We start from the raw sequence: 15,159 nt of genomic DNA on the forward strand, positions 1-15,159 counted from the left end.
GGCGTACACCCTGAAAACTATTGAGTACACTTACCTGCAGGCGTGCAGAAGAGCGGCACACGACTACTTGGGACCCGAGCGAGGTCTGAAATTTTGGTCTTATTTGGAAATTCCAAATTGAGTTTCTTTTGAAAATCGCCATGTACTACACGCAAGTGGCAAAACTATGGCACTGGTGGGGTTGATTAGAACCTTCATGATGATCTGAAGGTGCGTGCGGTCTCGGTAGACCCATTACTAGTAAAATTTGCTCTGAGTGCACAGGGAGGCCATATCTGGCCATGTTTTGAGAAGTGTATCATGTGGTTCTTGCTCCGCGGTCCCCATCGTTCTGTCATATTAATATGACCCGGGCCACAGCATCCTGCCAGTTCAGCCTATATGTAGGGTTTCGACTTGGATGAACTTCGGGCCAACTATTCAATATTCAGTTGCGAGCCTGAGTTCGAAAGTGCCAAGCCCGCTGACGTAAGTATGAGGCAATTGTGCCTCGTTGAGGCATTTTCTGGATGTGGGACCTGGGTCCTGCGGGGTGACAATGTACGACCAGAAATATCTTGCTCCTAGTACTGTCCACTATATAATGTCCTCACAGTTCCTACTACAATTCTGGCGTAGCCTATTCCCCAAACCTTCATTCAAGCTGAAAAACGCTGTATTCTCTCATGCCGTTGAACATACCATCTCAGACGCATGTCACCACCACCATCTCCGTATCTAATCTTCACTGCAGCAGGTATATACAACCGTCGTCATTTTTTATTTTGCTGATGTTGCTTTTGTCTCAGCTGTGTAACCACAATCAACGAAGTCCTCTTCTCTCTGTCTCCCCCTCCAACCAGTGTAGATGCATCCATCGTCCACCAGACAGTGACAGTCGGTCATGCTTTTCCGATACAAAGACACACCATACAGTCCATGCTTGAAGATGCTGGCTTTGATGTATCTGACCCGGATTCCACCTCCTCCGACCACAGACTTTCACAAGCAACGTGCGGGATGAGTACCATGCTCTCTGGAAAACGTAGAAAGCATATCCAACATTGTTCATTGTGTCAGGAGGCGGCCGCCACCTCACTCGATGACACCGTTTTACCACACCTGCCGAAGGCCGGTAGCCTATCTTACGATTCTCCAACGGATTGCTCCACGCTAGATGGATCAGGGAAGGACCCAGAATCGAGCCTAAGCCCGTCGCACAAAGTTCAAGTTGGCGCCGATCGTGATGTGCCGCATCTCGTCACCCTGTCCGTAGGTGGTATGACATGCTCCTCGTGCTCGGGCACTATCACCGAAATGGTCTCGCTACTCCCTGGCATCTCCGAGGTAGTCGTTAGCCTCCTGAACAACTCCGCCACAGTCATTGTTGCTCGAAAAGATCTAGTTGGCTCCGTGACCGAAACGATCGACGCCTGTGGCTTCGAAGTTGACGTCATCAAAATCGAGCCACTGATCCCATTGACACCAGCAAGTGACGCGATAACAACGGGCCCTCGGAAATTATCCCTTCGTGTCGACGGAATGTATTGCCAGTGCGTTTATCCTGTTGTCGTCACATGCGGTGTTACTGATATCTGCGAATCAGACACTGTCCGGCAAAAATCATGACCGCATTAAAAAAGCTCCAGCCAAACGTCACCATTATCAAACCATTATCAAACATTTTGGATCCCGTAATAGAAGTCTCATACATACCATCGCCTCCAGACTTCACTATCCGTTCTATCATCTCTGCTATTGTGTCCGTGGAATCGACGTCATACAGTGTATTGATTAATCGTCCACCTACCCTCGAAGAGCGCACGCATCGCATGCAGCAGCGCGAGAAACGAACCTTGCTGCTGCACCTGATTTTCACGTTCATCATTACGATACCCACGTTCATTATAGGCGTGGTTTACATGAGCCTTCTTCCCGCCGGCGATCGAACGAGGCTATACCTAATGGAGCCCATGTGGAATGGAAACGCGTCCCGAATTGAGTGGGCACTCTTCTTCCTGGCGACCCCAGTATACTTTTATGGCGCTGGCTTATTTCATCGTCGAAGCATCAAAGAAATTAAATCTTTATGGAGGAAGGGGAGCCCGACTCCGGTCATCAAGCGCTTTACTAGATTCGGGAGTATGAACCTTCTGGTATGTACCGTGTTATTCGCATCATCATACGATGATGACATCATGAACAGGTCTCTTCCGGAGTAACTGTAGCCTATTTTTCGTCTATCGTGGTTCTAGCTCTTGCAGCGACACAGCCGCCTTCGAGCGATGGTGCAGCGCAAGAAACAACATATTTCGACTATGTCGTGTTCCTAACCATGTTTTTACTAGCTGGTGAGTGGTGTCTGTGCATTGCATACCTTGCTTGATTATCTACCGTAATCATCAGGCCGGTACCTCGAGGCATACAGTAAAGCGAGAACTGCCGACGCAATCACTGCGCTCGGCTCGCTTCGCCCTGCCGAAGCTCTTATCTTGGCTCCTCGCTCAGCTTCCGATTTCACGGCTCCCGCTATTGTTTCCCGCGAAGATCCCGAAAAATGTGACATGTCATGTGATAACGGTAGCCTGGTTGCTTCCCCCGGGTTCAAGTTTGAGAAGGTCCCCGTTGACCTTTTGGAGGTTGGCGATGTGGTGCGTGTGCAAAACGGGGCTACACCACCATCAGACGGTACAATTGTGTCCGGTGCGGAGACGTCCTTCGACGAAAGCTCTTTGACGGGCGAGGCTCGACTTATCAAGAAGAATGTCGGGGACAAGGTTCTTCTTGGGACAATCAACAAATCCAGGGCTGTAGACGTTCGAGTTGACGCTGTTGGCGGTGTCTCATTGTCAGTTGTCCAACTTCGATCGTCAAAAATACTGTGTATCTGACCTATTTCTACAGGCTGGATCAGATCGTGCAGATCGTACGCGAGGGCCAAACTCGCAGGGCTCCGATTGAGCGTGTCGCAGACCATATTACGGGCGTATTTGTCCCGATCATCACTTTGCTAGCAATTGTTACGTGGTTGATATGGCTCGCCTTGGGTGTTAGCGGTGCCATCCCTAGCAGTTATCTAGATATAAGCGTAGGCGGATGGGGTGGGTTTATTTCAAGAGATCCCTGAAATTTGTACTGACATCAGCTTTGTAGTCGTCTGGTCTCTCGAGTTTGCAATCGCAGTATTCGTCGTGGCATGTCCTTGCGGCATTGGTCTCGCGGCACCTACCGCTCTTCTTGTGGGATCTGGCCTCGCAGCCAAACATGGCATATTGGCCCGCGGAGGCGGCGAGGCTTTCCAAGAAATGGCGCAACTTGACATCGTCGTGTTCGATAAAACCGGAACACTTACTGAAGGTGGTGAGCCTCGAGTGTCTGATGCCGAGATCCTGCTTTCTTCGGTGCCTGAGGAGATGCTTCTTGGAATCGCCGCGGAGTTGGAATCTGCTTCCTCTCACCCGCTCGCAAATGCGATTCGGCAGTATGCAGGGAAGCATGGTGCTGCGTCTGTTACTGGCAGCGCATTCGATGAGATTGCTGGTAAAGGTGTCAAAGCAGATTTTGACGACATGCGTCGCAAGGCGATCATAGGAAATGAAGCCCTGATGCGAGATCATGAGGTACTACTTTCTCCAGACGTTCTCCAAATGCTTGAGAGGTGGAAATCAGAGGCGAAGAGTATTGTCCTTCTCGCAGTTACGGACGCGGACTTGGATAGTCGATTCGTCATTGCAGCGATATTCGCTGTGTCGGATCCCATCAGGCAAGAAGCTGCTGGTGTCGTACGCCATTTAAAGGAGCAGGGCATTGGGACATGGATGATATCAGGGGACAATGAGACGACGGCTAAAGCTGTCGCTAAATCTGTGGGCATTCCAGAAATGAATGTCATCGCTGGAGTTTTGCCTCAACAAAAGGTCTGTCGTTATCCTAGCCCCTTTTCCTTTTCGCGTGATCTGATATATCTTACAGGCAGAAAAGATCGAGTGGCTGCAACATAATGGTGCCAAACGTCCTTCTTCACGATGGCAGCGTATGTTGGGAAGGTCAACGTCAAACCAGCGTTGCGTCGTTGCAATGGTTGGGGATGGTATCAATGACGCTCCCGTGAGTGCTCTCTACGTGTCTCTGTTTTATGTTTTGTATTGACTATAGCGTTAGGCACTGGCTGTCAGCGACATAGGAATAGCTATCGGATGTGGAAGTAAGCTCCAAAGTTTATCCAACCGCCTAACAGAGCGCATACTCACCGAGCTCAATGGCAGGCGACATCGCGTTATCTAGCGCTTCATTCATTCTCCTATCCTCTAACCTCAAAACTTTGCTCACACTGAGCGACCTGTCGAGAAAAGTGTTTAACCGCGTCAAGATTAACTTTGTACGTCTTGTCCCTTTCTGTGGACCACCACTCGCCATTAACATAGTTTGTAGATGTGGGCATTTATGTACAATTTGATTGCAGTCCCCATCGCTGCTGGCGTCGTATACCCTGCCGGACACGCGCGTCTAGCTCCCGTCTGGGCATCATTGGCCATGGCATTATCGTATGTAGCTCCTGACTTAGTATAACGCATACTGATGTGTTATCCTAGCTCTGTATCCGTGATTTGCTCCTCCCTCGCACTCAAGCTCTACAGAGAACCAAAGATAAAGCTTTAACGAGTCTAATATATCCAACCTTTCCCGGGGAATGCTGTACATCAACCCTATCTACCTGGATCTGTATTTTTATTTCTTTCCCTCATTAATGTATCCCTAGCGGATTTTCTAGTTTGCTCTATGCCAGTAATCAACCTGCTGAGGTTCTGCCCTCTGTGTAGCGAGAAGCAATTTTTTTTCATAGTGACAATGGCTGCGGGCTGATTGGCAACACCTTCAAGGTGATCACAAATCGTGATACAGTCAGTGTGCGTCAAGGATGCATAGCATCGGGATCACCCTCCCGCTTTCCAAAGAGTTACGTGAAAGTCTTGGATCCAGGAGATGACTTTAAGCTGTGTGAACGCCTCAGCAAATACCATTTCTGCCATCCATGTGAGTATTGACTCGGGTAGCGGACGACGTCCGGTCGAACCTATCCTGTCTCATTCAAGGTCTGACTACGGGAGACACTGCACTAGTACTAACCCTGGAGCGCTGTTGTGTTATCATCGGTGTTCAAGTTGTTGTACACATGTGATGATACAGCAGTTGGCAATTCATGCACGCCCAATTTTGATGGACGGCCGTTAATCGCAGGTTATATGCAAAAATACATAATTGCGTGATGGACTACGGTTACATGTAATAAATGCGAAGATATATGATGCAAGATGCAGAGGCAAAAAAACTAGTAGATATGAGATGAGACCGGTCTCGAGAGCAAGCACCGACTAAACATAAAATCTGAAAGTTAAGAGGGGTCAGAACGTAGAGACATGGTAAGGTGAACCGTACTCACTTCTTATTGATCTGGTAGAGGAACAAACTAATGTTGACCTTTGCCAGTCCATTGAATAAGGAAAGGGAAGCCTGGTTCTCGAATTGAGCTTGCAATAAGTCTTCCATACGCAGATCAGTAGACGCTATCCGATTGGTGATCCCCAGCGTGTTATTGAACACTTCCATGGTGAAGATGCCAGGTTTGTTGGAAGAAATGGTGATGTCGATTTTATCAAACTGACGAGGAGAGAATTGATCGATGGAGAGTAGGATGCCCTTCTCGTACAGATCCTTCGCACTGTATTTGAAAGATCCAAACTGAGGATTCTTCCCTGACTTCTGCAAGTCGCGTAGGTGGAAGTACTGCTTGGTAAATGGCAGAACAAATCGCTTCTTCCTGTTCAAGAGTTCAGTGCGCTGTAAGGCACAAATATAACCGATCTTTACCCTTTGCCTCGCTGCATGGTCGCCATCGCGGCTTCCACATAATCATGATAGCTGTTGATCTGCTCTTCGAAATACTTCTTCCGTTCGGAAAGGTGTTTCAGGGCGTCTACCATGCTATCCATCTCCTGTTGACGTTGTAACCGTTTGCGATGCTTGCTACGGACATCGCTGGCAATGGCGTTTAGAATCCCTTGGAATCCGTCGTTGCGCGTAATCTTCCCTTGTTTCTCGAGTTCAAGAAGGAAGAAAATGGCATGGGCTTTGACTTCTTTGAACGACAACCTTCGTAATTTTTTAGTTATGCAGTGCCTCCCATAGCTCACGTTGTAACTCACGATCGAATGTCTTCTAGCCTGTATGCGGACTCGCCTACGGAAGTTGAAGGCATACGTCGTGGTATTGGTTCGTTATCCATTTCGGCTAAAATATGTTCCCAGCGAAGCTCGTCATCCTCGCTCACAGGACGCATCAAAGATTCGACAAGATCTTGCGCAGGTTGGACGCGTAAAATTGCAAGCACACCACGCTTTGCTTGTACCCAAAGTGCTTTCTCGTCAGCTTGTGGATCTGTATTCCAGTCAAAAATCGTCGTTGAAATCGAGTATTCTTTGCCCACCTCGGACACGAGCAAACCTATTCGTCAGCTCCAGGGTAACCGCACGATCCCTGGCATCCTTGAGCTCATCATTATCAAGATGGGGTACACCATCCAGCTCGTGCAGAATAACACGCAAGGCGCCGTGTCGATCAGGAGACTTGCAGTTATTATTCAGTCTCAAAGCATGGTCGCTAATCGAACGTACCCACCAGGTTGTCTTGATATTGCGAGAGCAGTACATGCATCCCGTACACCTCGTTCGGCGAGATGTAAATAGGCTTTGGTTGTACAGTCGCATCCAAGAACTCGTGGGCATGGTAATGACTTTCAGCATCGGGAACATCTGCGACCGCTAGTATCAAATGGGATGAGTACCAAACATGCTCAACATGATCCATAAATAACGCACTTCGCACCAGCCAATTCGTCATCTGTGTGATCAATGTGCGTACACACTCGTTAATGGGCACATATATAGGCTGCTCGTCCGTGAACTCAGAGCCCGATGTAACCTGCGTCAAGACTTTGGAGATTTGAGCGAGATTTTTCCTTGTTGCAATATCAACCGTCGATGTGACCATATCAAAGTTTTCAGGCGTTCTGCAAATCTGGGTGATGAGTGCATGTTACGAAAGACCGAAGATAAACATACAAGATGGCGGGGTTCAAGTACCGGTAATATACCAACCTGCCTATGCAGGCTGCGTACACTTCTTCAGACGCTCCAGGGAACTTTTCCTTCAACGAAAGGAGTGTTTCACGCGCCATGAATCGTACGCTGTAGGGCATCTTGCGAGTCGACTCGAATATGGATGCGGCAAAGGCTTCAGTCCACCACTGAAGTTTCTGGAGATCTGCGATTCTACCATAATAAGTACCAACACCTCAAAAAGAGGGGAACACGTGCGTCTAATGTACTCAGCCCTAGTATCAGGGTCCTTCAAAGCCTCGTAAAACGGAACATCTTTGGGCTTCGTGCTTGCGATTCCAGACCGCATTTCCTCCACATTTATGCGTGATCGGTGGATCTAGAGAAGGTATAATGTCGTCACACAGGAAGCACAAGTAAAAATACTTACCACCGTAGGATCAGATTCCAGGTCAAGATCGACAGCCTCCATGAGCTCGTGGATGATTCCCTGCAGCGTTTCACGGATATACGTGACCTGTCGTGGGCGGACGTACTGTACTGCTATGTTGATATACATCGGGTGTCCACGGACGACATCTGAAATTGACGGTGCAGCCATGATTTCCTGGCGGATCGAAAGCTAAAACAGCTATATCAATAACCATGCGCCACAAACTGGGTAAGGCATACCTGGAATAACTTCAAGAAGAGATAATCCTCCCTTCGATCCTGACCATACCCGAACAACGTGAGCACAACCCGCTCTGTCAACCGTCTGTGCTTCTCCGCGGTCTCGTCAGAAAGCTGAACGAAGAGCCCGCTCAGGTACTCCGCTTTCGTCTGCAGAAGATAGAATAGCTGCTGATAAAGTTCAAGCTTCTTCTTCGCTGCATGGTCAAGAGTATTCGGTCCGGCAAAGGGGTCTCCATGCGCAGCAAGGATAGACGCCCTGGTAGCGTGAGCAGCAGCGTTGTCCGCACCATACCGTTTCCGTGCTTTAATCAGCTCCTCGAACGACTTGACGTTCTGCACGACAAGCGCAATCTTGACGTCGAGATCACTAACATCGCTCTCCAGAGCTTGGTTCTCACGAATATTCTCCACCACGCGCTTCCTCAACCGCTCCACCTTGATCTCGTCCTGGAAGTCCGACTCCGAATCGTCCAGCAAATGCACGAAGTTCTTGATCGTTCCGACGGTGACGTTCTTGCCCAGCGTGAGCTGTCTATACTGCTCCCTAGTCTCCTTCGCTCTAAAGAGCGACTGGATCTTGACAACCTTATCAAGATTCGTGCGATAATATTCAAGCTTCGCACGAAATTTCTTCCGCTGGAGCACTCCACGGAACAAAGCCTGCAACATCGTCGCTGCAGGCTGACTCCGCCGCAAGTGATCTCGCCATGCATGATAGTCCCTCCTGACGAGGTACCCCCGCGCCACCGCCTGGAACCCGTTCACATCCGGCGCAACAAACTCTAATTCTTTCTGCTGCTCACGGTGGCGGTTCCGCGTGATGGCAGCTCGAGCGAGAGCCTGGAACCCTCCAACACTCGCCACGACTTTCACCTCGCAGAGGGCCTTTGCAACATTGCGGTGCTGCTGTCTAGCTAGGCTTGCGCGTGCACGCGCTTGCAGACCGATAAGCATGGGAGTCGCGCGTCGCAAACCTCGGATGAGCTGAAGAAGACGCTTGCGTGCGAGATAAGTCCTCACGGCTGCCTGTATGCGGACTACAGTTGCAGACACATCGTCAAGTTTGGCGAGTTGAGTCCGTATGCGCCTCCGCACAAGAACACCGCGACACTGCGCCTGCAGATCCACAATGGTCTCCTCCTCTGCATCCAGTGTTCTGAGCTTTCTCGAAAGCGCCCGTCGGATGAGGAAGCCGCGCGCAGCAGCCTGAACATTTACTACAGACAACGCCACCTCCGCCCGCGCAAACGTCTTTGCCACTTCGCTGTGGTTCCGCTTCACGATTTTGGCGCGTGCAGTTGATTGCATTTTCACCACGATGGCACGGGCGCTCCTCAAGGCCGCCTTCAGCTTCTCAAATCGTCGACGTACGAGGACGCCGCGGATGTGGGCCTGGGTCTTCACTACGTATTGAGAGACTGCCTTGATGCGGGCAACATGTGCTCGCCAGCGCCGGCGGACAAGTAAGCCGCGCGCAGCAGCCTGTAGACGAACAGCCCAGGGTGTCATGTCACGGGTCTGCTGACGGGACACGGAAACGGTGCGTCGGACGAGAGCACCGCGGAGATGTGCTTGCAGACGAGGAACGTATCGTTCGGTTAGACGCAAACGGACGCGTTGTGTCGCCTGTGCCTTGCGGACCAGAAAGCCACGGGCTAAGCATTGGACCAAACGTATCGAGTCCTCATTCTCTAAGAGCAGGCGATCGCGCCCTATGAGTAAAATTCAGCCAATTAATAGATATCGGGAAAGTATACAAAGTAGGACGCACGTTCCTCCTCGCTTTCCTCTGGCTCAGGCGGTGGTGGATCAGGCTCCTCATTGATTTCCTTTGCTAGTTCCCTGCCGACATTGCCAAAGTTAGGCATCGGAATACCTGCGTCGGTGAGACCTTTCTGCGTCTTCTGCAACTGGTCATCGGAAAATTGTAGTTGACCGAGAAGATCTCCGATACATTCGGCAAGACCACGACGGGCAAGGAGATGACTATGAGATATTAGCGGACTTGGAGTTTGCCGATCGTGAGGTGCTCACCTAAGTGCGTGTATGCAGTAAATGACCTTGGGAAAGTTTTTCTTCTCGTATAGATCGGTCAATTCAAATATGAATCCCTAATGCAAATCGTTACCCGTCATAATCTGATACAGGGGCATAAACATACCTCGGGCAATCCTACCTCCCTGACAAAAACAAAGAAATGATTAATGTTATCTGAGTGACGAAAATTTAACTTTCGGGCCTGTAAACAATCGGAGTTCAAGCTCGATCATACGATCTTAGAGGGCCAGCGCACCTCGTAAATCCTAAACCCTCCTTCCCCCTTGAAAACCCTGACAAGTCGGGCTAGCACAACACCATTCCTCATTCCTTCCTCCATCTCCACCACCCCAAAGCCTAACTCTTCCCCAATGCAGCCCTCGATCCATTGCTGCGCCTCTCCCACATGGCACAGATATTCATACGCCTGCAGTAAATTCCTCTGTACATCGGCCCACAGGCCTCTCGTCAAGCGAGAGGAAGGGAGGGGTGTCGGTGTAGTCGGGCTCGCTGGGGTTGTATCCCGCGAGAGACGCAATCGCCCCGGAACTCCAGTGACATCGGAAGCGTTTGTCATCCCTGCTACAAGTTCTTCTGTAATAGGTGACGCTGGGGGCTCATATCTGGAATGACGGCGTGCTCGACGCGACACCATCTGTGTATCATCTGCAAGAACAGGATTGTGCTCAACTTGCGGTGGGGGAGGGGGATTAGGCTTCTGCTCGTCGACCCAGTCTTCACCAGCATCCCCGCTCGCGATGCGAGGTAGATGACGTCCTAGTTTGCCCCCAGCAATTTGACCATATGTTGATGACTTCTTGCTTGCCATGTATGAGGAGCGATACGGAGCCGGGGACATCACAGAGGAGGAAGTTGAGGGAATAGATGTGGTGGAAGAACTGGGCGTATGTAGAGGGGTCGGAGAAGATGCGGATGTGAAGGAATTCTGAGCGGACGAGAAGGAGGACGTAGGGGTATGGGTAGGAGAGGGAGACAGATGTTCAGAAGAGTTAAGGCGCGCGGTGTAGTCCGCGACCCGATTGGTAATGTCGGGGGCACGGGAAGTGCGGTCCATGGATGGTGGGACATTTGGGGAGATGTTCTCAACAGAACGTGATGTAGAATCAGAAGAACGAGAGTCGAATCGGGATGTATACGCAGATATCCTGGAGGTAAGGTCCGGCAACTTAGATGTGAGGTCTAAAGAATTATGGTCGGACACTCGTGAATGACGACTTGGAGTTCGTAAAGTGTGGTCGGTAAGATCCTGGCTTGCAGAGGTGCGACCGGGCAATGGGTCCTTTTCCTGGGAGGGAAAAGACGATAAATGTGAACCATAAAGCGACGTGGGACGGCGACGGATAGTTGGAGGTGTGAACAAAGGCTTTGAGGGACTGGACGGAGTGTTGATCAGCGTCGATGCGGTTGGGTCAGCTATCCGTGACACTGGATCACGGGTAGCAAAATCTTGGATGTGGTGGTCTAGGGTATTTGATCTCCGCCTGGGCGGAGAGGGGGAATCGAGGGATATGGGTGGAGGCAAATGATGATCAGCAAGTTCCTTGATATCAGATATTGATGAAGAATGAAGAGATGCTGTGGTTGGGAGACGTATACGATGAGGAGTCGGGGTCGCAAATGAATTAGTAGGTGAATCAGGGTTCTCGACAGATATTCCAGTAGTGTTCGGGGATAAAGGGGTTGCTACTATGTGTGGTGGAAGGGAAGCAGAGAAAGTGTGACGTTTGAGATAAGTTGGGGTGCGTTGCAAACTGGAATCTGTGAATGAGGATGAACTAGAGAGAGTAGATATACTATCACTGCGGCCTAGGGGAGAACCACCGGGAGTAGTTTCGATTTGCTTTGTTGGACTGACCGACCTGCGTCCCTCAAGTACAGCCTCTGCGCGTGCACGCTCCTCCCATTTGTCGCGTACTGTGTCAAGACTGGTACCCGGTCGGTGTGAAGGTGTCCATCGTCTATTGGCAGGAACCACGGACGGGCTAGAACCAGTTGTAGTGGGGCTCACGAGGGAAGTTGGGCGCGATGAGATGGACGAATTTCGCGAAAGAGAGTTGGTTGATGAACGAGAAGTAGCACGCTGGAGGAGACGAGTTTGGTACGCGAAAGCATCTCGTTGCTTGGATGGCGACGGCGGAGGAGGGTTGGCGGTCGATGGGAGTGTATTTGGTTTGTCCATGTCGTGTCAGTGATCATAAAGTCGTCAGTACACTTGCGTGCCGCTCACTACAGCCTACTAGATCACCGACGGGAGCAACTTGTTGAACGAGCCAAGCACCGCTGATGTAATGAGAACGAGATCTTCACAAGCGAAGTTTAGCGCTCAAGGCAATCAAACGGCCACAAATATCTTCTTTCTTTGTGGATCCATGGATACGTCGACTACGACATGGGTTAGCATCAGTGCTTGTTACACGCAAGTTAACTAGGGCCCTTTTAGGTTTAAAGCAACCCAGCATACTAGCATGTAACCTGGCAAACTTCAACTGTAAATTCAATGGACCAAAATTCTTGCTCCTCGGTCTACACCAAGAGCAGGTCGATCTGCCGCTATAGTCGTCCTCGGTTGCCCAACAGAGCCAGGAGAGTTGACGGTCGTGCGCGGCATGCCTTGTGATGAGGCCATTGGCAGTACGCGCCACTCAAGGCGATGAAGATTTCTCTGTGATGAGGTTTAGAGCACGACCGTCCCATTGGTTTAGGTTGAGTAGCTTAATACCTCATGCACTAGTTTCCATTCGATAACAGTTTTCTGATCTGAGACTTTAGCTTTTTATTGTTCTTATTTTGAATTGACAGATTTCGCGCCGCGACCTTCGCGTCCATTCAGTAAGCGACGTCGCGAGTGCGCCACTGAGTCAGGCTGTTTCGCTGTTTTCTTGTCGAAACGTTCAATTGACGCTGTATAGATAGGTAACTCTGCGTAGGAAATAAAATACACTATTCCTGCATGACATAGATGTGGTGATTTTGCCCAACAATGAGTCGGACGGTACTACTGTTAATAACTACCATGATTCAATGAACGTTACCCAGTGCTTCTGAAAGGGTTTAAAATTATTATACTCTCATAATCATGAAAGGGCCTTCAAGTTGGTGGAAGGGGTAAATCAACGGGCCAAGGAACTATTCGCGCGGATACGTTCGCCAGCGAAATATATCCACACGGGGAAGGGTATACCAATGATGATGGCAAAACCTGCAAGCAGGGAATTGCCTCCACCATAACCGAGTGTCGCAAACATTTGTTGTCCAAACAAAGGGAATGCGAAACCGAAAAATGAACGGAACGTCTGATATGACGTGTTCAGTGCTAATGCCAACGAAGTTAGGGGTGGGGAGACTGACAGAAGCAGCTGCAGTAGCGCTTGCAGCATAGGTAAATGTATCCACGAGATACAATTGAATGGGAAGGCTTTAAAGATGTTAGACGTGAACGGTGCTAAAGCAAGGCACACTCACAAACACGTCATTATTCCGAATCCAAAGATAGCGGTACCGATGATGGGCATCATGAAGTGGGCTTTGGCTTGGGCAGACCAGCCATACCAACTAACACATGTCAGACCGGGAGCAGGAATAAAGGCGTAAATCTCATAGCAGTCCCACTGGGACAAACAACGAGCCGAATATTAGAGCAGGCACGCGCATCTCTGGCTTACCCTTCCCTCCATTTCTTGCAGCAAGCTAAATATAAAAACTAGCGCTTGAGCTGACACGTTCAAGGTAGAAGGCAGTCTTGACACACGTATATGTATATCTTGTCGGAAATTTTGGCGCCAAACATGGTGGAAACTAGGAATCCAAACCCAACCCCAATGTACGTCAGACCTCCGATTCCAGTGCTGAAGTGGTACACGTTCGAAAAGAGGTCTGAGCGAAAGTTGTTAATAATAGTCCCTGTAATCCTGGGCAAGTGTGATCTTACCGGGGAAAGTAGTAAACAATAAGAAGTAGATACCTAACACAAGATATCAGTCCGTGTCCAATGTAACTTGATGTAGTACTGACCGTACATCCTAAATAGATGATATAAGTGAGCTTCGTGACACTAAATTAAACTCACAATGCCATATACAAGCTCAGGATAAAGCATATAAAACTCCGGGTCAACAAAATGGTCGGTCGCTTGAGGTTGACCCATAAGTAAGTCCACTTGTCCATACGGTGTGCGGTGAGAGCAGGATGTCCTACAATCGCCCTTTCGGGATCTAGCACCGTCTTATCAAGATGAAGCCTGATAAGTGGTGCATAGGTTTCTCTCATGAGAGGGATGCCAAGTATTGCGGCAACACCAGAGATTGCAACGATAACATAGAAAACATAATGTACTCCAACTGACTCTGCGATGAAACCTCCCATAATGGGACCGATAGCGGGGCCTTGTGTGAACTTCAGTTAACGTCGCATACCGTAAAACAGGGTAAAACTCGCCTATCATGGGTCCGATGCTGTATAGTGCCATAGCTGAGGCGCGCTCATGTTCCAAAAAGAGGTCGCTGATGACACCTGAGCCGCATGCTATAGGTGCACTCCCCGCCAATCCAGCTTTGTGAAGAATCAGCAAAAGTTATGGCTCCGGCAGTTCCAAGACGTACATAGAAACCGGCACACGATCAAAGATACAGTGTTGGGCGACAAAGCGCACCCGAGATTGAATGCGAGAAAGAAGAGGTTTCCTAGGTGGAGCACCTTGAACTCATTCAGGTAAATGGTCCAGCCGATCAGATTAATAAAGAGCACCACGCACCCACACACGACCGTACACTTCCGATAAGGGTGCCGCAAATAAAGGACCAATGGCATTCGACAGAACGAAGATACTCAGAGTCAACGCTAAGACCGTCGGATCGGTTATGCCAAAATTTATGGCCAAGTCAGGCAAACTGGGTGCCATGATAGCACTCGCTAACGGCGTGACGAGCGCGTACAACGAGACCTGACATGATACCGACATAAGTCCTAGTGAATTAAACCCGCTAATGGAAGAACTGACGACTGAAGTGGTTGTCCACTTTGTTGCGGGAGGCCAATTCCTAGGGTTCACTGGGTCGTGTTCCCAATCATGCCCTTGGTCACGAGTCTTATCCTCGGCCTCGGCAGGACTGCATTCACCGCCTGTGAGCTGGGGAAAGTGAAGACAATTCGTATCATCTTGGTCTAATATGTGAGCAGAAGGGACAGTTCCTAGAGGAGAGCCCGACATGAACTAGCGTTGCACTAGCAGGCAAGGAAGACGACCGAAGACGATAGAGAGTGATGTTGATACATTTCCGGTGACAAACTCTTAAATAGCAGATGACAACCTGACCGAGCAGGTATTGTTATTACG

At 49.7% G+C, this 15,159-nt stretch overlaps 3 protein-coding genes across 3 annotated transcripts; 1 reads left to right on the forward strand and 2 right to left on the reverse strand.

Annotated features, from left to right (window-relative positions):
• The first annotated feature begins 529 nt into the window (after positions 1-529).
• On the forward strand, positions 530-4,771 carry DEU56DRAFT_765276 (heavy metal translocatin). Its single transcript, XM_041350989.1, has 12 exons — positions 530-736; positions 789-1,532; positions 1,586-2,135; positions 2,186-2,330; positions 2,386-2,827; positions 2,884-3,080; positions 3,133-3,896; positions 3,952-4,086; positions 4,141-4,183; positions 4,245-4,357; positions 4,411-4,523; positions 4,572-4,771. The coding sequence occupies exons 1-12, from the start codon at positions 666-668 to the stop codon at positions 4,636-4,638; spliced, it is 3,384 nt and encodes a 1,127-aa protein (XP_041215016.1). The 5' UTR covers positions 530-665; the 3' UTR covers positions 4,639-4,771.
• Positions 4,772-5,198: 427 nt separating this feature from the next.
• On the reverse strand, positions 5,199-12,120 carry DEU56DRAFT_875761 (ras GTPase-activating protein). The gene is made up of 17 exons (XM_041356001.1): positions 11,027-12,120; positions 10,498-10,705; positions 10,063-10,461; positions 9,931-10,008; positions 9,804-9,880; positions 9,541-9,755; positions 7,767-9,481; positions 7,525-7,716; positions 7,353-7,473; positions 7,098-7,299; positions 6,855-7,045; positions 6,655-6,797; positions 6,464-6,602; positions 6,183-6,414; positions 5,848-6,129; positions 5,420-5,797; positions 5,199-5,364 (listed from the first exon to the last, which is right to left on the reverse strand). Exons 1-17 carry the CDS (start codon positions 12,004-12,006, stop codon positions 5,352-5,354), a joined length of 5,565 nt encoding a protein of 1,854 aa, XP_041215017.1. The 5' UTR covers positions 12,007-12,120; the 3' UTR covers positions 5,199-5,351.
• Positions 12,121-12,724: 604 nt separating this feature from the next.
• On the reverse strand, positions 12,725-15,139 carry DEU56DRAFT_875765 (major facilitator superfamily domain-containing protein). The gene is given in 12 exon segments (XM_041356002.1): positions 12,725-13,120; positions 13,176-13,242; positions 13,290-13,420; positions 13,437-13,514; positions 13,576-13,700; positions 13,756-13,788; positions 13,839-13,846; positions 13,894-14,219; positions 14,248-14,375; positions 14,426-14,519; positions 14,578-14,766; positions 14,824-15,139. 12 exon segments carry the CDS (start codon positions 15,031-15,033, stop codon positions 12,938-12,940), a joined length of 1,572 nt encoding a protein of 523 aa, XP_041215018.1. The 5' UTR covers positions 15,034-15,139; the 3' UTR covers positions 12,725-12,937.
• Positions 15,140-15,159: the final 20 nt, after the last annotated feature.

The sequence above is a fragment of the Suillus clintonianus genome, assembly GCF_016758775.1.
Source record: "Suillus clintonianus strain FC179 chromosome Unknown DEU56scaffold_2, whole genome shotgun sequence".
Lineage (NCBI taxonomy): Eukaryota > Fungi > Basidiomycota > Agaricomycetes > Boletales > Suillaceae > Suillus > Suillus clintonianus.